The 22,416-nt window shown below is 35.2% G+C and overlaps 1 protein-coding gene across 1 annotated transcript in view; it reads left to right on the forward strand.

The window, feature by feature from the left end:
- Positions 1 to 22,416, forward strand: part of whrna (whirlin a) — a 144,958-nt gene that overhangs the window by 112,098 nt on the left and 10,444 nt on the right. The window contains exons 6-11 of the mRNA XM_073825192.1: positions 6,293 to 6,505; positions 8,151 to 8,363; positions 13,958 to 14,029; positions 17,828 to 18,350; positions 20,987 to 21,153; positions 21,790 to 21,912. Of these exons, the coding sequence (XP_073681293.1) occupies positions 6,293 to 6,505; positions 8,151 to 8,363; positions 13,958 to 14,029; positions 17,828 to 18,350; positions 20,987 to 21,153; positions 21,790 to 21,912 (1,311 nt within the window). The remainder of the gene's footprint in view (positions 1 to 6,292; positions 6,506 to 8,150; positions 8,364 to 13,957; positions 14,030 to 17,827; positions 18,351 to 20,986; positions 21,154 to 21,789; positions 21,913 to 22,416) is intronic.

Below are 22,416 nucleotides of genomic sequence, written 5' to 3' on the forward strand. Positions count from 1 at the left end.
CATTGACGTGGGGTCACAATTGGGATCTGTCTCGGTCATATAAGAGAACTTCTTCTGCAATATTACAGATACTCTGCCTCAGTTTTCTGTAGTTGTGTGAAGTTTTCTGCTTATTTCCAGGCCAGAATTGCTCGCTGTGTGACCTTGTCGAATCTTCGCTGAGTAAGGCACATATTTCCATTGCCTGATGTGAAATCTCTGTATATCCCAAGCGAGACTCATGTTGTTTGACGCCAGCCCCCTGTTTGCCAACTCATTGCAGCTTAAACCCATTTCAGCTGCCCTCATTTTGAGGCTAATTGAATTCTCTAAATTGACTTTGCCCTTTAAGACAAGAACTACGGTGGCCCTCAGGGGTCCAACACAAGGACATTAGCAAAGACACAATAAAACACAAAAAGGTCGAACATTTCTAAAACAAAAATTTGACTGGAGGTTCGCTTGCCAGATCCCCTCTGCAATTTTACATTTAAATGAACACTCCACTTTTTTTGGAAATAGGCTCAATCTCCAACTCCCCCGAGTTAATAAATTAACTCCAACGAGTTTCGATATTTGTTCTATTTAAAACTTGACTCTTCTGTAGTTATATCGTGTACTAAGACCGGCAGAAAATGTAAAGCTGCAATTTTCTAGGCCGATAAGATTAGGAACTACACTCTCATTCCGGTGTAATAGTCAAGGAAATTTGCTGCCGTAACAAGGCAGAAGCAGGCGCAGTAATATCACGCAAGCTATGCTAAAAGTGATATCGCCAGAATAGGAGAACGGCTGAATGGATTTCAAAATGGTAAAACTCAACTTATTAACTCGGGGGGGAGTTGGAGAATGAGTTTCCAAAAAAAGTGGAGTGTTCCTTTAAAGGTGAAAAGCGACATACACTACCAGTCAAAAGTTTTTGAACAGTACGATTTTTTATTTTTTTTTAAAGAAGTCTCTTCTGCTCACCCAGCCTGCATTTATTTGATACAATTTTGAAATATTTTTACTATTTAAAAACTGTTTTCTATTTGAATATATTATAAATTGTAATTTATTCCTGTGATTTCAAAGCTGATTTTTTTGCATCACATGATCCTTCAGAAATCATTCTGATATTCTGATTTGCTTAAAAAATATTTATGTTTTCAGATTTCTTTGATGAATAGAAAGTTCAGAAAAACAGCATTTGTCTGAAATAGAAATCTTTTGTAACATTATAAATGCCCTTATCATCACTTTTGATCAATTTAAAGCATCCTTTCTGTTAATTTCCCTTCTGTGTTAATTTCTATAATTTCTTTCCCAAAAAATAAGTCTGACTCCAAGCTTTTGAACGGTATAGTGTATAATGTTACAAAACTTTTTATTTCAGATAAATAATTTTTTATCTTTCTGTTCATCAAAGAATCCTGAGAAATTAAATTATTGATAATAATAATGTTTCTTGAACAGCAAATCAGTATTAGAATGATTTCTGAAGGATCATGTAACACTGAAGGCTGGAGAAATGATGCTGAAAATGTATCTTTAATCACAGGAATAAATTACATTTTAAAATATATTCAAATAGAAAACTTATTTTAAATCGTAATAATATTTCACAATATTACTGTTTAAAAACATTACAAATCTTACAGTTCAAAAACTTTTGACCGGTAGTGTATATGTTACATATAATACATATATATATTTATGCACTTTAAACCCAAGATAATTCTTCAAGGATTCTTCCAGATGAGCTCGTTTTGAGATTTGTGTGAACTTCTCCTGCCACACGCCCTGACAGGCTGTTTTATGTTTGGTTTGGTCTATATATAAGAAAGCTTGCTTATCTGTGAGAGCTTATCTCCGGTGTGCCTTTAGGACATCTATTGACTCTGCTCTGCCACTGTTCTAAAGAGAGGTGTAAAAATCTATCATCTGTTCGGGAGAGACGTGATCTTCCAAGCGCAGGACTTAATGTAGCTCAAGAGGGAGGAAATGAAGCTCCAATTTCAACATGGGCGGTAGTCAGGCTGGGGCGGTAATATCGTCAGAGAACCGAGATTTTGTGCCTCACTGAAAAGCTTAGTCATTCTCCCCGTGTCGTCGGTTAGCATATTAAAAATCTGATAATGAGACAGATAGAGCTGTAACCGACAGCAGCGCGCGAACCCAAACATTTGTCATTTTAATTAACGTCTAACCAAGGTGACACTGATCTTGATCATCTAATTATTTAATTTATTGCTTAGTGGCATTATGTTTTAGCAGTTAGAGGTAATGTGACAGCAGGAGTGAGATTAATTTGTTTTTACATCATTTTGATTGAACAAAATCACTTTAAAATACAGCGCTGAAGTCTTAGAAAGCTGCTTTAGACATTCTGTGTGTAATGAGTTTTACAATAAGGAGATTGATTCTGTCCTTTTATTATTCTATCTATCTATCATTCTGCTGTTCTAGCATTTTATCTATCTATCTATCTATCTATCTATCTATATATATATATATATATATATATATATATATATATATATGTATATATATATATATATCTGTATATATATATATATATATATATATATATATATATATATATATCGTTCTATCTTTGTATCAGTTTATCTATCCTTCTATCATTTTATCTATCTATCTATCTGTCTATCATTTTATCTGTCATTATATTGTTATCTATTCTGTTGTGTTATCTATCCTTCTATCATTCCTTCATTCTATCCTTTATTAATCATTCTATCGTTCTATCTGTCAATGTATTAATTTATCGGTCTATCGTTCTATCATTCTGTCTGTCATTCTGTAGATCTGTATCTGATAGATCCGATCTATCTATCTATCCTTATATTGTTTTATTTATCCTTCTGTCGTTCTTTCTATCATTCTGTCATTTTATCTATCCTATCGTTTTATCTATCCTTTTCTATATATATCGTTCTATTGTACTATCGCTTTATCTATCATTTTATCGTGTTATCTATTCTTCTGTTGTTTTATCGTTCTGCCAATGTATTAATCTATCAATCTATCATTCTGTCTATCATTCTGTAGATCTGTATCTGATCTGTCTATCTATCTATCCTTCTATCGTTTTATTTATCCTTCTGTTGTTCTTTATATCATTCTGTCATTTTATCTATCTATCATCTATCATTCTATCGTGTTATCTATTCTATCTATCGTTTTATCGTCTTATTTATCCTTCTATAATTTTATCATCCTTCTATCATTCTTTCATTTTATCCTTTATTAATCATCGTTCTATCTGTCAGTGTATTAATTTATCAATCTATCTATCTATCTATCTATCTATCTATCTATCTATCTATCTATCTATCTATCTATCTATCTATCTATCTATCTATCTATCTATCTATCTATCTATCTATCCCTTTATTGTTTATCTATTTTGTCAAACTGCCAGTCCCATCCCAGGATGAACTTCTCTGCTCTTACCTGACCTTCACTTTGCTTCACTTCATCCAAGGACAAGCCTTCTTTCAGTCCAGAGGCATATCCCCTATAGGACAGTTTGTTTTATTATTTTTATATTTGTATTCTATTTCATTTGAGAGAAAGTGCCTTTCTGCTCTTTTTAGAGGTGAGTTATTTCAAGTTCCTTTTAGATAAAGCTCAATCTGTGGATAAATTGTCTCATTCATGACCTGTTCAAATTCACTGGGGTGTGATGTGTGGGGACACGGCTGGAGTTTCTGCTCTCTGAATCGCACAATGCGGTTCTGGCGGACAAAACACTTGTTCTGATTGTGCTGTCTTAAAGTTATGATATTGATCAGCAATTATGTGTTCCTGTGATTAAAGAGGCTGTCAGTCGAGTGATGTCATAATTGGTAACCATAGAGGTTGTAACACAGATGCCGCATGATCGATCCCATCTCGGCCGCTATCAGTCTTAAGGAATTATGAAAAGCTCACATTTTTCTTGCTAGTTTTATTGATCATCCTTTGTTGGAGAGATTCTGTTTGAACTTTGCTTTTTGTAATTGAGCAGTGGAGCTGATATCCCAGAGTGCTGTGAAGGGCATGGCTTCTGAACCTCTCAACATCAAACTAGACAGACACTTGTGTTCTCATCTTATAGCTAGTCTTATGGCTACTATATATACTACCATTCAAATGTTTGAGGGTCAGTAAGATGTTTTTTTTAATTTACTTCTATTCAGAAAGGATGCATTAAGTTTATCAAAAGTGACAGAATGTATTTTGTTGCCACAAAGAAATCTATTTCAAAATAAATGCTGTTCTTTTGAACTTTCTATTCATCAAAGAATTCTGCAAATTTAATGAAGTTTCTCCAAAATAAAAAAAATTAGAAGCACTACCAGATAAAATACAGATCAACATAACAGATAGATCTACAGAATGATGGATGGATGAATGGATGGATGGATGGATGGATGGATGGATGGATGGATGGATGGATGGATGGATGGATGGATGGATGGATGGGTGATATACAGATCAACATACTGATAGACAACGATGGATGGATGAATGGATGGATGAATGGATGGATGGATGGATGGATGGATGGATGGATGGATGGATGGGTGATATACAGATCAACATCCTGATAGATAGATAGATAGATAGATAGACAGAATGATAGAAGGATGGATGGATGGATGGATGGATAATATACAGATCAACATAACAGATAGATCTACAGAATGATGGATGGATGGATGGATGGATGGATGATGGATGGATTATATACAGATCAACATACTGATAGACAACGATGGATGGATGGATAATATACATATCACATACTGATAGACAATGATAGATAGATGATAGATAGATTAATGGATAGATTGATGGATGGATAATATACAGATCAACATACTGATAGACAAAGATGGATGGATGGATGGATGATATACAGATCAACATACTGATAGATAGATAGATAGATAGATAGATAGATAGATAGATAGATAGATAGATGGATGGATGGATGGATGGATGAATAATATACAGATCAACATAACAGATAGATCTACAGAATGATAGACAGAATGATGGATGGATAATATACAGATCAACATACTGACAGACAACGATGGATGGATGGATGGATGGATGGATGGATGGATGGATGGATGGATGGATGGATGGATGGATGGATGGGTGATATACAGATCAGCATACTGATAGACAACGATGGATGGATGGATGGATGGATATAGTGTCTGGATTCTGGCCTTGGTGAGCGTAATATATTAAGCCAGGACAGCATATCATGTTTTTTTTGTTTTTTTTTCTGAGCATACAAAAATTTTATTGTATTACATTTAATAATTCCCCAGGTGTTTGTTCAGTTTGCCACTTCTGTTCTTAATTGCATTCTTTTAGTATCTACCTTGGATTTGCAAGAACAGCAACTTTCTAGACTAGTTATTCTTCAATGTCCAGGAAAGGACATTAGCCTCACGGGTCAAAGCGGTCAGGGAATTTTCCTCTACAATACTGTGAAAATAAATGGTCTGTCATTTGATGCAACCGAAATGCATTAGCTCCTGTGGGAGTGGTGTACGATAGAGCTTATCTAACTTGCAACATTTAACACACAACACACTTTGTTCTAAAGAGAACGAAAAGGGCAAGGATAGTTCAGGCATGATCAGCATTCACTCACCTCAACCACTGTCTCTGTCTGTATTGATCGAGCTCAGTTCAAAGCCTTGTGTCTTTTGACGGCTTGATAACATAGACACTAGTGCTGCTTGGATGCACCTGCAAACCAGACGGCCAACAAACATCTCCAAAAGCATCTCCACCCTAACAACAGTCAATAGGCTGTTCAAGCAGATAGAACTAAATAAAATGAATTTAAGGCATGCAGTACACCACTAATCGATCCAAAGTGAATCATATAGGTCGGTATGTAGCAAGCAAGTTAGTTATTCAGCTAGTTACACAGTTTTGCAGATTGTTTTGGTGTCATCCTTTGACTGGAGCGCTTGCCATTTCTAGCTGAGCGTAACACTGATCGATGATCATGTTGACTCTGGAGCAGTGCTTTTTGATTAGGAGACTAATTAAAGGGAAAGCTGCTCTCGAGGAGAGAGGCTGAAACATGAGAGAGAGAAAATATGGAGGAGGGTTAGAGACACTATGGAGATGAGAGTTACAATATCAGCAATGAACCAGAGGCTTATCCAGTGATGTTGGAAGATTTCAAATGTGTGCTTTGAGGCTCAATGAGCCACAGGTGTCGGAAGTTTAATATTAATATTGCATTTCTTCTCTATATATTTGCATTTCTTCTTTTCTCTGTTCTCCTCAGGGTGGCTTTTATAAAGGTGTGGCGGGATCTCAGGTGACTCTGTCCAGTTTGGTGAACCAGAGCAGGGCCATGCTGGAGGAACAGGCAAGACATCTGCTGACCGAACAGGAGAGGCAGACCATGGGTTACTACATCCAAGAGTACCGCGATGGTCACGTCGGTGTTGAGCAGCTTGTCATGGCCCTCTTTGAGCTGTTCAATACTCATGCCAAGGTGGAGACGTTTACATTGCTGTTCATCAATGTGCTGATTAACTGACTGTTTTTGTATCTCATGTGTGTTTTTAACATAAACTTGTGTGTATTTGACAGTTAAAGGCAATAAGACATGAAAGAGAACTTAGTTTAGTCACTCACATTCCTTGTGACAGCCACTTTCTGTGCACATGCTTTGACATGATAATGATAATGAAAACCAAACAGATGTTTTTTTGGAAGAGTATCTGAGTTATGAGCTGTAAAGGGATAGCTCTTTTCTGGAAAAGGGGGGCGGGCATTTAAAGAGACATGCACGAAAACTGTGTTTTTGCTTCCACTTAAAATAGGCATTTTCAAAATGATATAATAAATGATCTGTGTGGTATTTTAAGCTGAAACTTCACAGACAATGGGGGGACATTTCTGGGGACACCGGAGACTTACATTACATATTGTAAAAAGGGGCATAATAGGTCTCCTTTAATATGGGGACTTTTTTGTTCTTACTTGCTCTTACATTTTGGTGAACTGAAAAATGTGTCATTTTTTCTGGCCAACAACATTAAGAGATAGTTGTTAAAATGTGAATTGGATTCATAGATTCACCGTTTGGATTCATAGATTCATATTATAATTATTAAATTATCTTGCTACTTAATCTAAACATGATAATAGATTAATAATCTGCCACTGCTTTTGTTCTCTAGTTTATTTTTTAATTTTTAAAACCACATTTACCTTTTATTTTTACTGTTACAAAGATTTATAAAAAAAAATGTAAGCAGCACAACTGTTCAAATTAAAGTTAAAAAGCTAAAATTAGCATATGTGACCCTAGACCACAAAACCAGTCTTAAGTAGCACAGGTATATTTGTAGCAATAGCTAACAATACATTATATGGGTTAAAATGATCTATTTTATCTTATTTTTTATTTAATGACAAAAATTATTAGGATATTAAGTGAAGATCACGTTCCATGAAGATATTTAGCAAATTTCTTACCATAAATATATGAAAACTTAATTTTTGTTTAGTAATATGCATTGCTAAGAACTTCATTTGGAAAACTTTAAAGGTGATTTTATCAATATTTAGATTTTTTTGCATTAATTTCAAATAGATATATCTCAGTCAAATATTGACCTATCCTAAAAATTAACCCCTATGCCTGTTGTTTTGGTCCAGGGTCACATATTAAAATAATTTCTGAAGGATCATGTCATGCTGAAGACTGGAGTAAAAAAACAGCTTTGCCATCACAAGAATAAATTACATTTTAAAATATATTAAAATAGAAAAACATTGTTAAATTGCGATAATTTCACAACACTGTGTTGTTGTATAAAACATTAAAAAACCCTTTTCATCTCCAAACTTTTAGGGGTAGTTTAACTACTATAATTTTCTGAATTTTATGCACAAATCTTTTTTTATTAAAGACTTTTATTGGCTGAATGAATTATTATTAATAATAGACATATTACTGACACTTTCCAAAAAATGTCCTCAGTATATTGGGCCATCATTGTCTGGAGATTTACAGCGAGTATAACCTCATAATACATTTCCATTTATGAACATATTAAAACCCCCGAGATTAAAACTATCAACATGAGCCCGGTCACATTCACGGCTCTATATTATGTGTGTATTTGCAGTTCTCTCTGCTGTCAGAGGTGAGAGGGCTCGTGACCCCTCAGGATGTGGAGAGATTTGACGGCCTGGTCCTGAGACGAGAGATCGAGGCCCTGAAGGCGAGGCAAGGTGGCGGAGCTGGGTTTCAAGACTCCTTCTCCATGGTCTCGTACCCTGATACGCTTGCCTCCTCCTCGGCCAGCTTCATGACCAACACAACCCTCAGCTCCGCACGGGTGAGAAGAAACATCCATATTCAGAATGAGTTAAACATTTCTATTGAACACTTGCGCGCAATTATTATTGAATCAGACCCAGTGTCTGTATCTATAATTTCAGGCAGGAAGTGTTTAAGGCTGTGCGTCTGAGGGATGTAGTGTGGGATAAGTATTGTGGTTGTGTGTGACATAGAAAGCCGTTCACAAAATTGGTGGGCAATTTGGCCACAAAGAAGGCGTGTGCAGATTACTGGGATACAAGATGAAGGGCTGTAAAGTTGCTGTGGGAAACAGCTTTTGTCCTTTCCGTTGGAGGCTTTTATGTCCATCACTCGAAACCTGTCTGTCCTCCTGTCTCGCTCTGTCCAGGCATGTCTCACCTCAGCTCATCCCTGTCTCGTTGTGAAACCACAGCTGTTTAGATTTGTAGCAGTCTCAGGGGTGTGTGATATTGCTGTGACAGATGGAGAAGTGTTTTCTGACAGATTTTTAAGCCTGCTGACTCCCAGTGTAAATTGCAGGAACAGTTTAACACCCAATCCCTATCCCTCTCAATAAAACAGGAAAGACTGCTCTGGCTGATAGATATGATGGAGGTAGGTTAAACAATCTCTCCCTTACCTTTGCAAAATGTACCATAGTAACCATAGTTCCCACCAGAAATACTTTACTTACTGTAAGTATTGTCGTAATATTCAGCGCAGTTTGTCCTGCACCATTTCTCCTGCAGATATGAATGATACCTCAAATGATGCGGATTATTGAGAAGAGGTGTGCTATTACTTTTCAAAGCGATTAGACTTATGATTTTTGCCCAGTGAGCGATGAAATGGCTGCAAAAAATCACTTATATTAACAATGAAGGAGGTACTTGAACAATATCTAGGGACCGGAATATCATAAAGACTTATGATGGGGATCTTTTTGGCCAGCAACCAACCTCCAAAACACCCTAGCAACTGCATAGCAACACAAATCCACCTAAAACACCCTAGAAACTGCTAGGTCACCCACTTCCACTTAGAAAACCCACTCAGAAAAATGATAAAAATGATATACCCAGAAAACCCTAGCTACTGTATAGCAACCCGAATGCACCTAAAACACTGTAGCAACTGCATAGCGACACTAAAAGTCCACTTAGAACAGACTAGGAACTGCACACCAACACTAGAGCAAAAGAGACCAAATTACGTGATTATAAACTTGCAGTTGTTAGTTATGAAGTCAATTGTGAGTTAATGTTTCACAATTATATGAAAAGAAGTCAGAATTATGGGATATAAACACACAATTGCAAGGAAATAAGTCAGAATTGTGAGATGTAAATTTGGATTTGCAGAAAGAAGTTTAAGAAGTTCAATTTTGACTCTATTTCTTGCAATTCTGTCTTTACAACTTGCAATTACGAATTAATATCTTGTAATTCTGAGAAAAAAATAGAATTGTCCATTTATCTTTCCATTTTGACTATTTCTTGTGAATCTGACTTTATAAATTTCAATTATGCGTTAATATCTGAAAATATCTGAGAAAAAAGTCAGAATTTTGCACGTATCTTTCAATTCTTACTTTATTACTTGTAATTGTGCCTTTATTTCTCACAATTCTGTGAAAATATGTAAAATTGCGCATTTATATTTCAAATTTGACTGTATTTCTAACAATTCTTACTTTATAACGTGCAATTACAAAGTAATATCTTGTAAATCTTTAAAAAGTCAGATTTGCACATTTATCTTTCAATTTTGACTTTATTTCTCGCAATTCTGACTTTATAACTTGCAATTATGCGTTAATATCTTGCATTTATGAAAAAAGTGTATTCAATTCATATCTACCAATTTTGACTTTTTCTCGCAATTCTGAGGAAAAAGATTACGCATTTACATTTCTCAAAATTCTGACTTTATAACTTGCAATTTTGACTTTATTCTTGCGTTAATATCTTTTATGTAATAATATATATAATAAATATATTATTATATTAATATATTATATTAATGTATAAATATATAATATCTTTTTATTTTAAGAAAAAAGTTAATTTGCACATTTATATCTTTCAATTTTGACTTTATTTATCACAGTTCTGACTTGCTGACTTGCAATTACGCATTTAACATCTTGCAGTTTTGATAAATAAGATTGGATAATTGGATTTAATTTGGACTTATTTCTTACAATTCTGAATTTAACATACAATTACGCATCCAATTTTGAGAAAGATATTAAGAAATTAAGCATTTATCTGTCAATTTTGACTTTATTTCTCTTTAATTCTGACTTTGACTTGTAATCATAAATTAATATCTTGCAAATCTGAGAAAAAAGTCAGTATTACTGATTTATGTCTTTCAATTTCGACTATTTATCACAATTCTGACTTTATAACTTGCAGTTTACATGTTAATATCTTCCAATTCTGAGAAAAAGATAGAATTGCGCATTTATATCTTCCAAATTTGACTTTATTTCTCATAATTCTGACATTATAACTTGGAATTTTGAGTTTATGCCTTGTAATTCTCAAAATAAAAGTCAGAATGTGAGATAAATACAGTTATCTTTTAATTGTTTTTTTTAATTTTATGACAGAAACTAGCTTCCATAACCAGTAACTATAACTTGTATAACTATTATTTTGGTGGAAAATATGGTTACTATGGTATTTTTAAAGGTATGTATATTTAAATGCATTATTACAACATAAATGCATTTGTAGTATGATCTTAGTGTGTTTTTTTCCGTTTGGGTGTGTCTCTCTTGGGTTTGTTTTTAATACACACTCAGACATACAGGAAGATAATACAGCACAGTCTCCATTCTCTGCATGGATTGGTCCCTCTCAAAATGACTCATGTCTGGTGTCATGTCTGTCTGTGTGGGTTGCAGTGATTAGTCATAAGTACATGCATGCCACAAATCAAAAATGTGTCTGCTGTGACTTTGTATCCCTTCATTATGGGTCATTTGTCTGTCTGTCTGTACTTATGTATGTGTGTGCATTTGTGTGTGTGTGTGTGTGTATGTGTGTGTGTGTGTGTGTGTGTGTGTGTGTGTGTGTGTGTGTGTGTGTGTGTGTGTGTACGCACTTTGGAAATGAGCGAACGTATTTGTATGCAAACTTTGTTTCGTGGCCCTCCTCTGTGGATCGGTGTTGTTGTAAGCTTGCCAGCTCTGGCTCGGGTAATTACAAGAAGCAGCAGCGGCGGCAGCCCACACCACAGCCCCGCAGAGCTCCGCAGAAGAAACTCTCGCTCTGGGACTCTCATCCTGGTACCGCAGCTCATCAGCCATATGCAGAGCTGTCACTGCAGATAAGCCCCCCCAGAAAAAAAAAAGAAGTCTCGCAGAAAGCGTCCTGATTTATGCTCCAGTGGAGCACAACAAGGGATTGTGGGAAGGTGGAGGACCTGAGCCAGCACAGTGCAGTGTCTTTCTGAGTTTGCTGTTCTGTCTGTTTTAGTTTGAAAGGAGGAAACGTAACATTGCGTCTAGCCAGATTTGCTGTATGGGTGGCGAGTGGGTTAATGTCATTGGCTAATTTTTGCATTTAAAAGATTGCCGTTGGTATTTAATATTTGAATTTATTTTATTTAACAAGTGACATGAAATATGCATTTTGAAAATCATGGTTTCTACCAAAATATTAAGCCGCACAACTGTTTTCAACATGGATGATAATAATAAATATAAAAGAAAATATTAGATTTCTGAAGAATCATGTGACACTGAAGACTGGATTAATTGCTGCTGAAAATTCAGCTTTGTGGTAAAAAAAAAAAAGAAAAAAAGTTTTTTTTAAATTGTATTAATATTTCACATTACTGCATTTTACTGTAGTTTTGATCAAATAAATTGGTGAGCATTGTATTTCTTTCAAAGAGATTTTCACTAAAAATAACTTTGGAGAAGGATTTATTTAACTTTTTTGTGTGTGTGAATATTCATTATAAGAACTGAGTCATTTGTAACTATTCATTTAAGTAACCGTCTCATACGAGTCATTTGTAAATATATAAGAACTGACTTATAAGAGTAATTTTAACTATTCATTGAATGAACAGTCTCATAATAGTCATTTGTAATTGTTCATTTAAGGAAAAGTCTTAAGAGTCATTTGAAACTATTTATTAAAGAAACAGTCTCAAAACTATTCATTATGAAAACTGACTCATAAGAGTTATTTGTAACTGTTCATTAATGGAAAAGTCTCATAAGACTCATTTATAACTGTTCATTAAAGGTACAGTCTCATAAGAGTCATTTGTAACTATTCATTAAAAGAACTGACTCATAAGAGTCATTTGTTAACTATTCGTTAAAGGAACCAACTCATAAGAGTCATTTGTAAATATTTATCAAAGGAACAGTCTCATACGAGTCATTTGTAAATATATAAGAACTGACTTATAAGAGTAATGTAACTGTTCATTAAAGGAACAGCCTCACGGGCTGAAACTATTTATTGTAAGAACTGACTCATAAGAGTCATTTGTAACTGTTCATTAAAGGAACCAACTCTGTAACTATTTTTTGAGGGTGCATAAGCATCAGTTTACAAATAAATATATTCTATACATACTTCACACTTTCATAAGATGGTACAGTGCAATTTTAATACAGAAAATGTATTTGCAGGTAAACACCATTACACAATTTCCTTTTTATGTGGAAATGTTAAAGTAGGAGCATATAGTAACTGTTTTAATTGCTTTACTATTTTTATATTTTGACATCACATCTATATACATTTTAATCTCCTTTTCAAGCACTATAAAAAGAGGTTTGCCTTTTGTAAACTTGCATTTATCTCTAACTATTCATTAAAGGAACCAGCTCATATGAGTCATCTGTATCTATTCATTAAAGGAATTATCTTATAGGAATCATTTGCAACCATTCATTAAACGAATAGACTCTTAAGAGTCACTTTTTACTATTTATTAAAAGAACCAACTCATCAGACTCATTTGTTCATGAATTGGAATACACTGTTTTTAATTCACTAAAAATTCATGAGTCATTCGGTCATTCGGTGCATTATGTACTTTTTTTGCTGTGAATAGTTTAAAATGTATCATGAGGCTTTAAGGTACATTTGTGAATTATAAATTGTACAAATAAGCAGCAAAAAACACAATTATTATAAGAATGAGAGGCAAAACACATAAAACAAATTAGTCCATAAATGCCTCCTTTTGTAAATGGTAAGTGAGCAAATAAAGTGAATTGATGAGGCTTTTGTTTTAGTGGAGGGGAGTTTTAATGAGGTGAATCACAGGTCTGAATGCAATCAGCCGTCAACGTCACAACATCACCTCCCTCTAATTCCACCCAAACACACAAATCAGGGCTTCTCTTGCTCTCTGCGTGATATGTGTTTGTGCGCGAGAGATGCGTGTTGGACGGAAAATGAGACTGGATGCGAGATTGAAACGTAGGACTGTAAGTGCAATTGTGTTTTGATGCCTCTCTGTGAAATGGGCCCTCAACAAAATGCAATTTGGATTGAACTTTTGTTTAGGGGATAAACACACAGCTGTGTTTTTCATTTGTTTCATAGTCTCTTGTTCTCATTTTTTCTCTTTTGTTTTTCTCTCTCCCAGAACGATGGTGTTGCAGAGAACAACGGGGAACAGTCTCTCGAGCGTAGCAATGCCCTGCCAGACATCTCTCTGGTAAGCCCTTCAGGTTGAGGAGGAACAGGAAAGATAAAAGAGAGGGGGAACAGAGAAAAAAGGGGAGTTTGAATCTGCTGAGGTGTAGAATAGAGGACATTATGAGAACTGGTAGTGAACACCTTGAAAATTTCGAATGAAACCCAGTTATAAAAACTCAACATAGGGCTGGGTGGCATGACTAAAATGTTGTCACAGGAAACATATTTTTGTATAAAAACATCTGTAATTCATGTGGAATTATTTTAAAGGTGACCTATCATGCAGCTTTTTTACGAGATGTAAAATAAGTCTCTGAAGTTTTAGCGCAAAATACCCCACAGATATTTTTTATAGCTTGTAAAAAGATGTTTACATATGTTTCACAAGAGAAAATACTAGTTGGATTTATAAAAAATACCCCTTTCAAAACTCTCTTAATGCACTGCGTTTCTTTTTCTGAAGCATCAGTGAGCATTTGAACCTTTTGTAATAGTTACATATGAGTCCCTCAGTTGTCCTCAGTGTGAAAAGACGGATCTCAAAAAATCATTCAGTCATTGTTGGAATGGGTTCAAATACACAACAGTGCAGGAAAACCAAAGAATTTGTGGGAACAGAAGGATTTTTTGAAGAACAGCAGGCAGTTTAACTGGTCGGGATAAATAAGACTCAACTCAAAGACTCAGGAACAACTATAACAAAAAAAAAACACAGCTGTGGATCATTCAGGTAACAACACAGTATTAGGTAGGGCTGGGCGATTAATCGAAAAATAATCGAAATCGACATTCAGAACCTATAATCGTTAAAATTTTTCCAGGAAGATTATTTCAATTACTTTCCCTTTAAAAAACACAAGCGCTCCGTTCCGTTATTCCGCCGACATGTCGATGGAGAGCTTAAACAGTATTTATACAGTAAAAAGTATTTACAGGATATACAAGGGTAATTTTATTTAGAGGAGATACTGCTTATTTTCTACTTTTAATATGAAAAACATTGAAAATTATTTATTTTGTTTCCAATAGTGCAAGTTATTTATTTTCACTAATTTAAGAAAAATGTGACTTTTCGTTTTAAGCAATGCTTGCTTTAATTTCAGTTGTTCAACACTGATGTTCAATTAATAATCATAGATAGTAGATAGTGTGTTTCCTTCAATTATTTTAAAATCAAGTAATGCACCCTTCATCCAAAAATCTCTCGCTTGTAATATGTGAGCATATTTACTGTACAAAACTTGTCAGTGAACTATGAGGGCAAAAAAATAAATATTATATAAATATAATTAAATATAATTTTATTAATAAATAAAATAATCGTTCATTAATCGTAATCGGGTTAAAATGTTCAATTAATCGAGATTTTGATTCTAAGCCAAATTGCCCAGCCCTAGTATTAGGTATTATGGGGATGTAAATTTTTGAACGGGGTCCCTTTTTATAAATTCTGTTATTTTCTCTTGTGGACTATATGTAAACATCTTTTATGTGAAATATCTTATTCAGGTCAGTACCAATAAAACAATAACATGCATTTTGTATGATCCCTCTTTTTTGGCAAAAAAAAGAAGGGGGGTGTAAAATTTTGATCTCACTGTAGGTCTGTAGGTCCCCTTTAATTCTGGAAATGTTACATGAAAAGAGAATATAATCTAATGAGATCATTTATTTTAATGAATTTTAATTATATATATTAATATATATTTAATGCATTGTACAAATAAATATTACTTGACTTCATTAGATCAGTCTCTTGTTTTAATTGACACCAACAATTGTGATTTTAATATTCTTTACATGCTCTTAGAATATTTAAAATTAGCTTTAATTCTTATATTTTTCATGTTTATATTTTTAGTTTTTTAGTATTTTTAGCTTTAATATATTGTTTATTGATTTGGTTCCAGTTTTATTTTAGTTTGTTTTATATATTGAGTATTTTTTCTATTTGTTCATTTGGTTTTTCACATAATAACCTAATATTTTATTTTATTCCATATTATATTCCATAATAATGGATTTTTTTTTTTTTTTTTTTTTTTTTTTTTTTTTGACGACAAAATGTTTTTTAGTTGTTTTAGTTAAAGGATTAACTCACTTCCAGAATAAAAAAATCCTGATAATTTATTCACCCCCATGTCATCCAGTATGTTCATGTCTTACTTTATTTAATCGAAAATCAATTAAGGTTTTTAAGGAAAACATTCCAGGATTTTTCTCCATATAGTGGACTTCAATAAAAGCCAGCAGGTTGAAGATCCACATTTTAGTTTCAAAGGGTTCTACATGATCCCAGTAAAGAATAATAGTCTTATCTAGTGAAAAAATCTGCCATTTTCTAAAAAAAAAAGTAAAATAAAAAAGTTATATTTTAAAACACAAATCTTGCACATACTTTTTTTTATCAACAAATGCTGTCTTGTGTCTACAACTTCACACATTACATGATCACATTGGAAAGGTCACACACGTTTAGTTCTTCATCTGTGTACTCTGATTGAAAAATGTTTTCTCCTCCAACTTCAAAATTACTCAACATTGTTGTTTTAGCTTTTTTATAAAGGTCATTTCACTTTCTTTGCATGTTCGTAAACACTGGGACAGTACTTCCAACTATTATATCTTTCCAACATGACTACATAATGCGTGAAGTTGATCTAGTGCAAGATAAGCATTTTTTTTAGAAAATGACAGATCGTTTCACTAGATAAGACCCTTATTCCTCAGCTGGGATTGTGTAGAACCCTTTGAAGCTGCAATGAAACTGCAATTTAGAGCTTCAACCCCTTGGCTCCCATTAAAGTCCACTATATGGAGACAAATCCTGGAATGTTTCTCTCAAAATCCTTAGTTTATTTTCGACTGAAGAAAAAAGACATGAACATCTTTGGTGACATGGGGCTGAGTAAATTATCAGGAAATGTCAACTTTCAAAATTAACATTATAAAAAAATTGTAGAATAGCCAACACACACTTTTGACTGTCTTCTGTATTAATGCGGCAAGCTGATGTTGCTAAACTGTGCCTCGTGTGCCCCAGAATGATTAATCCTTTAGTCACTCCATTTTTCTTGTCGCTGTCATGTAAAGATAACAAATGCTAAGCAGTCCTGCAAATTGATGAGAATATATCCACAGTACCACAGTATAGAAAAATCTCTACTGTTGACATATTTTATACTGTCATGCCGCCCAGCTCTATCTCAGACGGTTGTAAAGGCTCGGCTACTCCGACAGCTGATGGTTGTTTGACGGAAGGAGTGAAAGAGAGAAATAGACGAGATGATGACACTGTCGCTGACGGCTGCCCGTTGTGAGAGAGATGGCCGAGGAAGATTGGGGTCTTTCTCAGAGAGTTTTCTGTTGGTAATCTGATGAAACCCCATCAAGCACCAACACAGCTCTATCAGGCGCTTCCACAAGCGCGAGTCTGGAGCGTGTGAAAGTAAAGTTTCTAGAGAACGTTCAGGCCCAGATAAAAAAGAAAAAAAGCACGCAGGCGACTCGCATTTCGGTTTGATTGCTTTCTGACGGCACTGACACTTCATTCATCTGGCTTCTGCTCACCCCGTTCAGCCTTAGTTTGTTCATTTCCTGTTTTTTTGGTTTTGTTTTTTGCTTTGCCTCTTGGTCTGAATGAACTGATTGTCGTCCTCAAAGTAATTATTTGTGGGTAACTGTCGAATGTTTTAATGTATGGGTGTGGATGGTGTACAAGAATATTGCATTAAAAGCTGCGACGATTGTGTTATAGAATGCGGAATGTTTTATCGATCTCTCTATTGATCACTAACGCTCTCCCCTTTCATCCTAGGATGAGGTTCATTCCACCTCAGATTCCCCTCCTTCCTTTAAACCTCCTCCTCCCCCAGGGCTCCAGCGCCGGCCTAGTCGAAAAGCCACGCTTAGCAAACGTGCCTCTTCCAGTTCTTCCCAATCAGGCCTCTACTTCACCGCCCCTTCTCGTTCCCAAACCAAAGAACCCAAACACACTAAAGCACCCAAACCTCACACATCTCCTCCTGACACCTTCAAGATAGACGTCCCAGTGCCTCAGCTCGCAGTTGTAAGCCAGCATCCTATCGGACCGTTTCCCCGGGTCCAGTCTCCTAGTAAGGTGAAGCCTGCTGTTCAGTCTTCATCTCCGATTCCTCCACCCGCCCCTAATGTACCTGCGCCACCTGGGCCGCCGCCTCCTCCTCCTCCTCCGCCACCTTGCCCAGATAAGCCCGCCCCTTCTTCCCCAGCATCCAATCAGCATTTTGTGATGGTGGAGGTGCACAGGCCCAACGGAGAGCCTGATGTGAACGAGGTGCGGCCGCTGCCACAGGCGCGAGGTGAGACTATTCGGATTTGATGCATTGTGAGCAGCTGCAGATATTTAATATATCATTAACCAGCTGTCTATTTCTATCCAGTCTGGTTAATTTCAGCCATTTAATGGCTGAAATGTCATTATCCTCAATGTTCAACAGGAAAAATGGTCATTTTAAAAGAATTAGTTCAGCCAGGTATTAAAATGCAATCTTTTTTTGAGTGTGTTCCATGGACGAAATAACCATTTTCAGTTACTTATGATTTGAAAAAAATTACATGAATTGTAAACATGAAAATAATCACAATTGCAGTCATAGTTTAAAATACATCTGGTAGAATCTGTGAAATGTTTTGACAATAACAGATAATAAAATATCAATAATAAATAATAAAATATAATTGTTTTTGGTGCTGTCCTGAATGAGCTATTTTACATAACAGATGTTTACATATAATCAACAAGACCATATGTGACCCTGGACCACAAAACCAGTCTTAAGTTCCAGGGGTATATTTGTAGCAATAGCCAAAAATACATTGTATGGCTCAAAATGATCAATTTTACCTAAAATCATTAGGATATTAAGTAAAAATCATGTTCCATGAAGATATTTTGTAAATGTACTACTTTAAATATATAAAAATTTAATTTTTGATTAGTAATATGCATTGCTAAGAGTTTCATTTGGACAACTTTAAAGGCGATTTTCTCAATTTTTTTTTTTTTTCACCCTTATTTATTCAGCCTATTTATTCAGCTTCAGATGATGTATAAATTTCAATTATAGAAAATTTACCCTTATGGTTTTGTGGTCAAGGGTCACATATAATACCTGAATATACCAAAAAGACCCACTTCAAAAGTTTATAATATCTAGTTCTTAAAAAACAAGCAATTTTTGTGGTTTTTACAATTGTTAACAATCCGCATGTAAAAAATACACCTGAACTGTCTATCTATCTGTGTTTACATGCACTACAACAGTTCAGTTTTAGTCTAAATCAATAATAGTCTTTCTAAAATGTCATTTAAAGCATTTAGTCCAACTGAAATCAAAATAATACTGGAATGCACTACTTGACTTTTAAAATCTAGTTAATGGTACAGTGAGTACAGAACGGCATACTGTATAGTAGGTACTACATTTGATTTAGAACTTTCTTTGTGACCATTAAAGTGATAATTCACCCAAAAAATGAAAATTCTGTAATAAATTACTCACTCTCATGTCATTCCAAACCTGTAAGATCTTCATTCACCTTCAGAACACAAATTAAAATACTTTTGATGAAATTCAAGAGCTTTCTGACCCTGCATAGACAGCAACACAACTAACATGTTCAGGGGCCAGAAAGGTAGTAAGGACTACCGTAATATTATGAGCTACAAGAATACTTTTGTATGAGGGAGGGTGAGTAATTAATGGCAGAATTTTTATTTTTTGGATGCACTATCCCTTTAAGGATGTTCCGTATAGTATGAATGTTAGTATGAATGAAATTCAGACATACTGCATCCACCATGTTGCCACTGTCATGGGACCTACAGTGTCAGTTACATTGCTTCTCAGCCATTCACAAATCTTTTTCCATGGACTCATGGGATAGTAAACTGTCCATCAAATGCACACTTCAGTATCTTGCAAGAAGTAGGAGGCCATCAGGGTGCTTGTTTTATGATTACTATTATTCGGACATACCAGGCTCATTTATTGCTTTTCACCTACTAATGTATATAGTATGAAAAGAGGCATATTTTGGGCAAAGGGTATTTGTTCTTAAATAAGATTAAAATAATAAACAGGTTTGAAATCATCTGATGATATGGAATGATAGCCTAGAGCAAAAACTCTGTAGACTGGTGGTGACTTTCACTAACTAGAGCTGACTCATCCAGACCAAAAATCTAAGCAAAACTGTTTTTTTTTCCTAGAATTAAGTCTAGTATTTGCAAAGTAAGACTAACGCAGTTAGATAATGATAATCTGTGACTCAGCTAGATAATCCAATTGTGTCATTGTGCCTTTAGAGGGTTAGTTTCAAAAATGAAAATTCTGTCATTATTACCTACCATTATGTCATTCCAAACCTTCGTTCATCTTTGGAACACAATTAAGATTTTTTTTATGAAATCCAAGTAATGCAACTGACATGTTCAAGACCCAGAAAGGTAGTAAAGACATCATTAAAATAGTCCATTATAATAGTGACATCAGTGGTTCAACCGTAATGTTATAAAGCTACAAGGAATTCAACAATTTCTTCTCTTCCATGTCTCTGCTATCAAAGACTGACATGGAAAACTAAGAAATTGTTATAAAAGAAATTAAATAAAGTCGTTATTTTTGTTTTATTCTCGTAGCTTCATAAAATTAGGATTGAACCACTAATGTCACATGGACTATTCTAACGATTTTCTTATTACCTTTCTGGGCCTTGAACGTGTCAGTTGCATTGCTCTCTATGCAGGGTCAGAAAGCTCTCAGATTTTATCCAAAAAATCTTAATTTGTGTTCCGAAGATGAATGCAAATAAACGTAACATGTCAAGAATTTTTGGAAAACCAGGTGGAGACTGTACCTCACAAAACACAAAAACCCACTACACTCGATTCTAATTGCATCTGAATGTACTTATTGTCACTGTCTTCTTGTAGGAGGGACATTATCCCAGCTGTCAGACAGCGGACAGACTCTTAGTGAGGACAGCGGTGTGGACATTGCCGAATCTGGACGTCTCAGTAAAGATAGCAGCCCACGTCCCACCCGCACCAGAGCCCCACGGGATGGGCGTGGAGGAGGAGGAGAAACATCTGCCAAACCGGTGAGACCGAGAAAGAGAGAGAGATGGATGTGTGAGAGTTAATGACAGTGACAGAGGGTTGGTGTTAAAAGTGTGAATAAGAGTGAAAGAGTGTTGACAGAAGAGTGCAGTCGCACAAATCTGTCCCCCCGCCCCTCCCTGTGACTGAGCGTGCTTGACTTTGAACAATTAATTTTCACTTTTCTTCTTTTGGTACATTCATTTCCTTTAGTTTTTCTGTTTTTACTCGTCCACTTCATCGCATCTCATATCACTGATCCAACTGCTCTCTGAAAAACCAATCTCAGTGTGCTGAATCAAGACACGTCCGTCTTCCTTTTGGCCGTCCTTTAGCTATTTGCTTCCCGGCTTTCTTATACACATGAGCTGTGTTGTTGTTCTCACAGAGTGAACTAATAGTGCTATCTAAGGACACTGTGGTTGGGCGTAAGCCACTTCCTGTGGCCCTATTTTCGTCCGTCAGACACAAAGCAATGTGCATCATCAAAGCCAAATGTCTCTTTGCTTCCTATCTCTGTTCCCTTTCATTCTCTCTCCCTCTCTTTGATTTGCTACTCTCCTGTCTCTCTTTTCTCTCTCCTCCTCTTCCCATCTTTCCCATTCTGCCTCTAATCTCTCTGTAAATCTACTTTGCAGCCGGGTCTGTTGGAGCCCACGTCCACTCTAGTGAGAGTGGCAAAAAGCGCCAGTACTCTGGGCATCGCTATAGAAGGTGGGGCAAACACACGTCAGCCCCTGCCACGCATCGTTACCATACAGGTGAGTAGCCCATACAGGGTTCTGTGTCTGCAACATTACAAAAGGTTCACGTTACACAAAAGGCTTAGTGGCATAAGGTGTAAAACGTAAGGCGGTTTCTTATGATGCGAGTGACCTGAGTTCGAATCCGCCTTTTGCCGAACTCATTGTTATCTTTTGTCCCATCACATATTAGATTGAAAAGACATTTATTTGTAATAAAAATAAAGGAAATGTTTCAAAAATGGAAATAAAATGTCTCGCGGGTATTTAATAATAAAATTTGTATCAAGTATACACTGAAAAAAATGTTATGTTGAATTTACATAATTTTATTACGTCAAGGGGTTGCACGAAATAAATTTATCTAAATCCAGATATATTTTTTAAGTTGAGTGAATTTATATTTTATAAGTTGAGTTTACTTATATTTTATAAATTGGTTGTATTTATATTTTATACATTGAGTTTATTAATCTCTTTCAGTAATTTCAGATTAATTATATTCATAATTTTAGCTAAACT

The sequence above is a fragment of the Garra rufa genome, chromosome 19 (genome assembly GCF_049309525.1).
Source record: "Garra rufa chromosome 19, GarRuf1.0, whole genome shotgun sequence".
Lineage (NCBI taxonomy): Eukaryota > Metazoa > Chordata > Actinopteri > Cypriniformes > Cyprinidae > Garra > Garra rufa.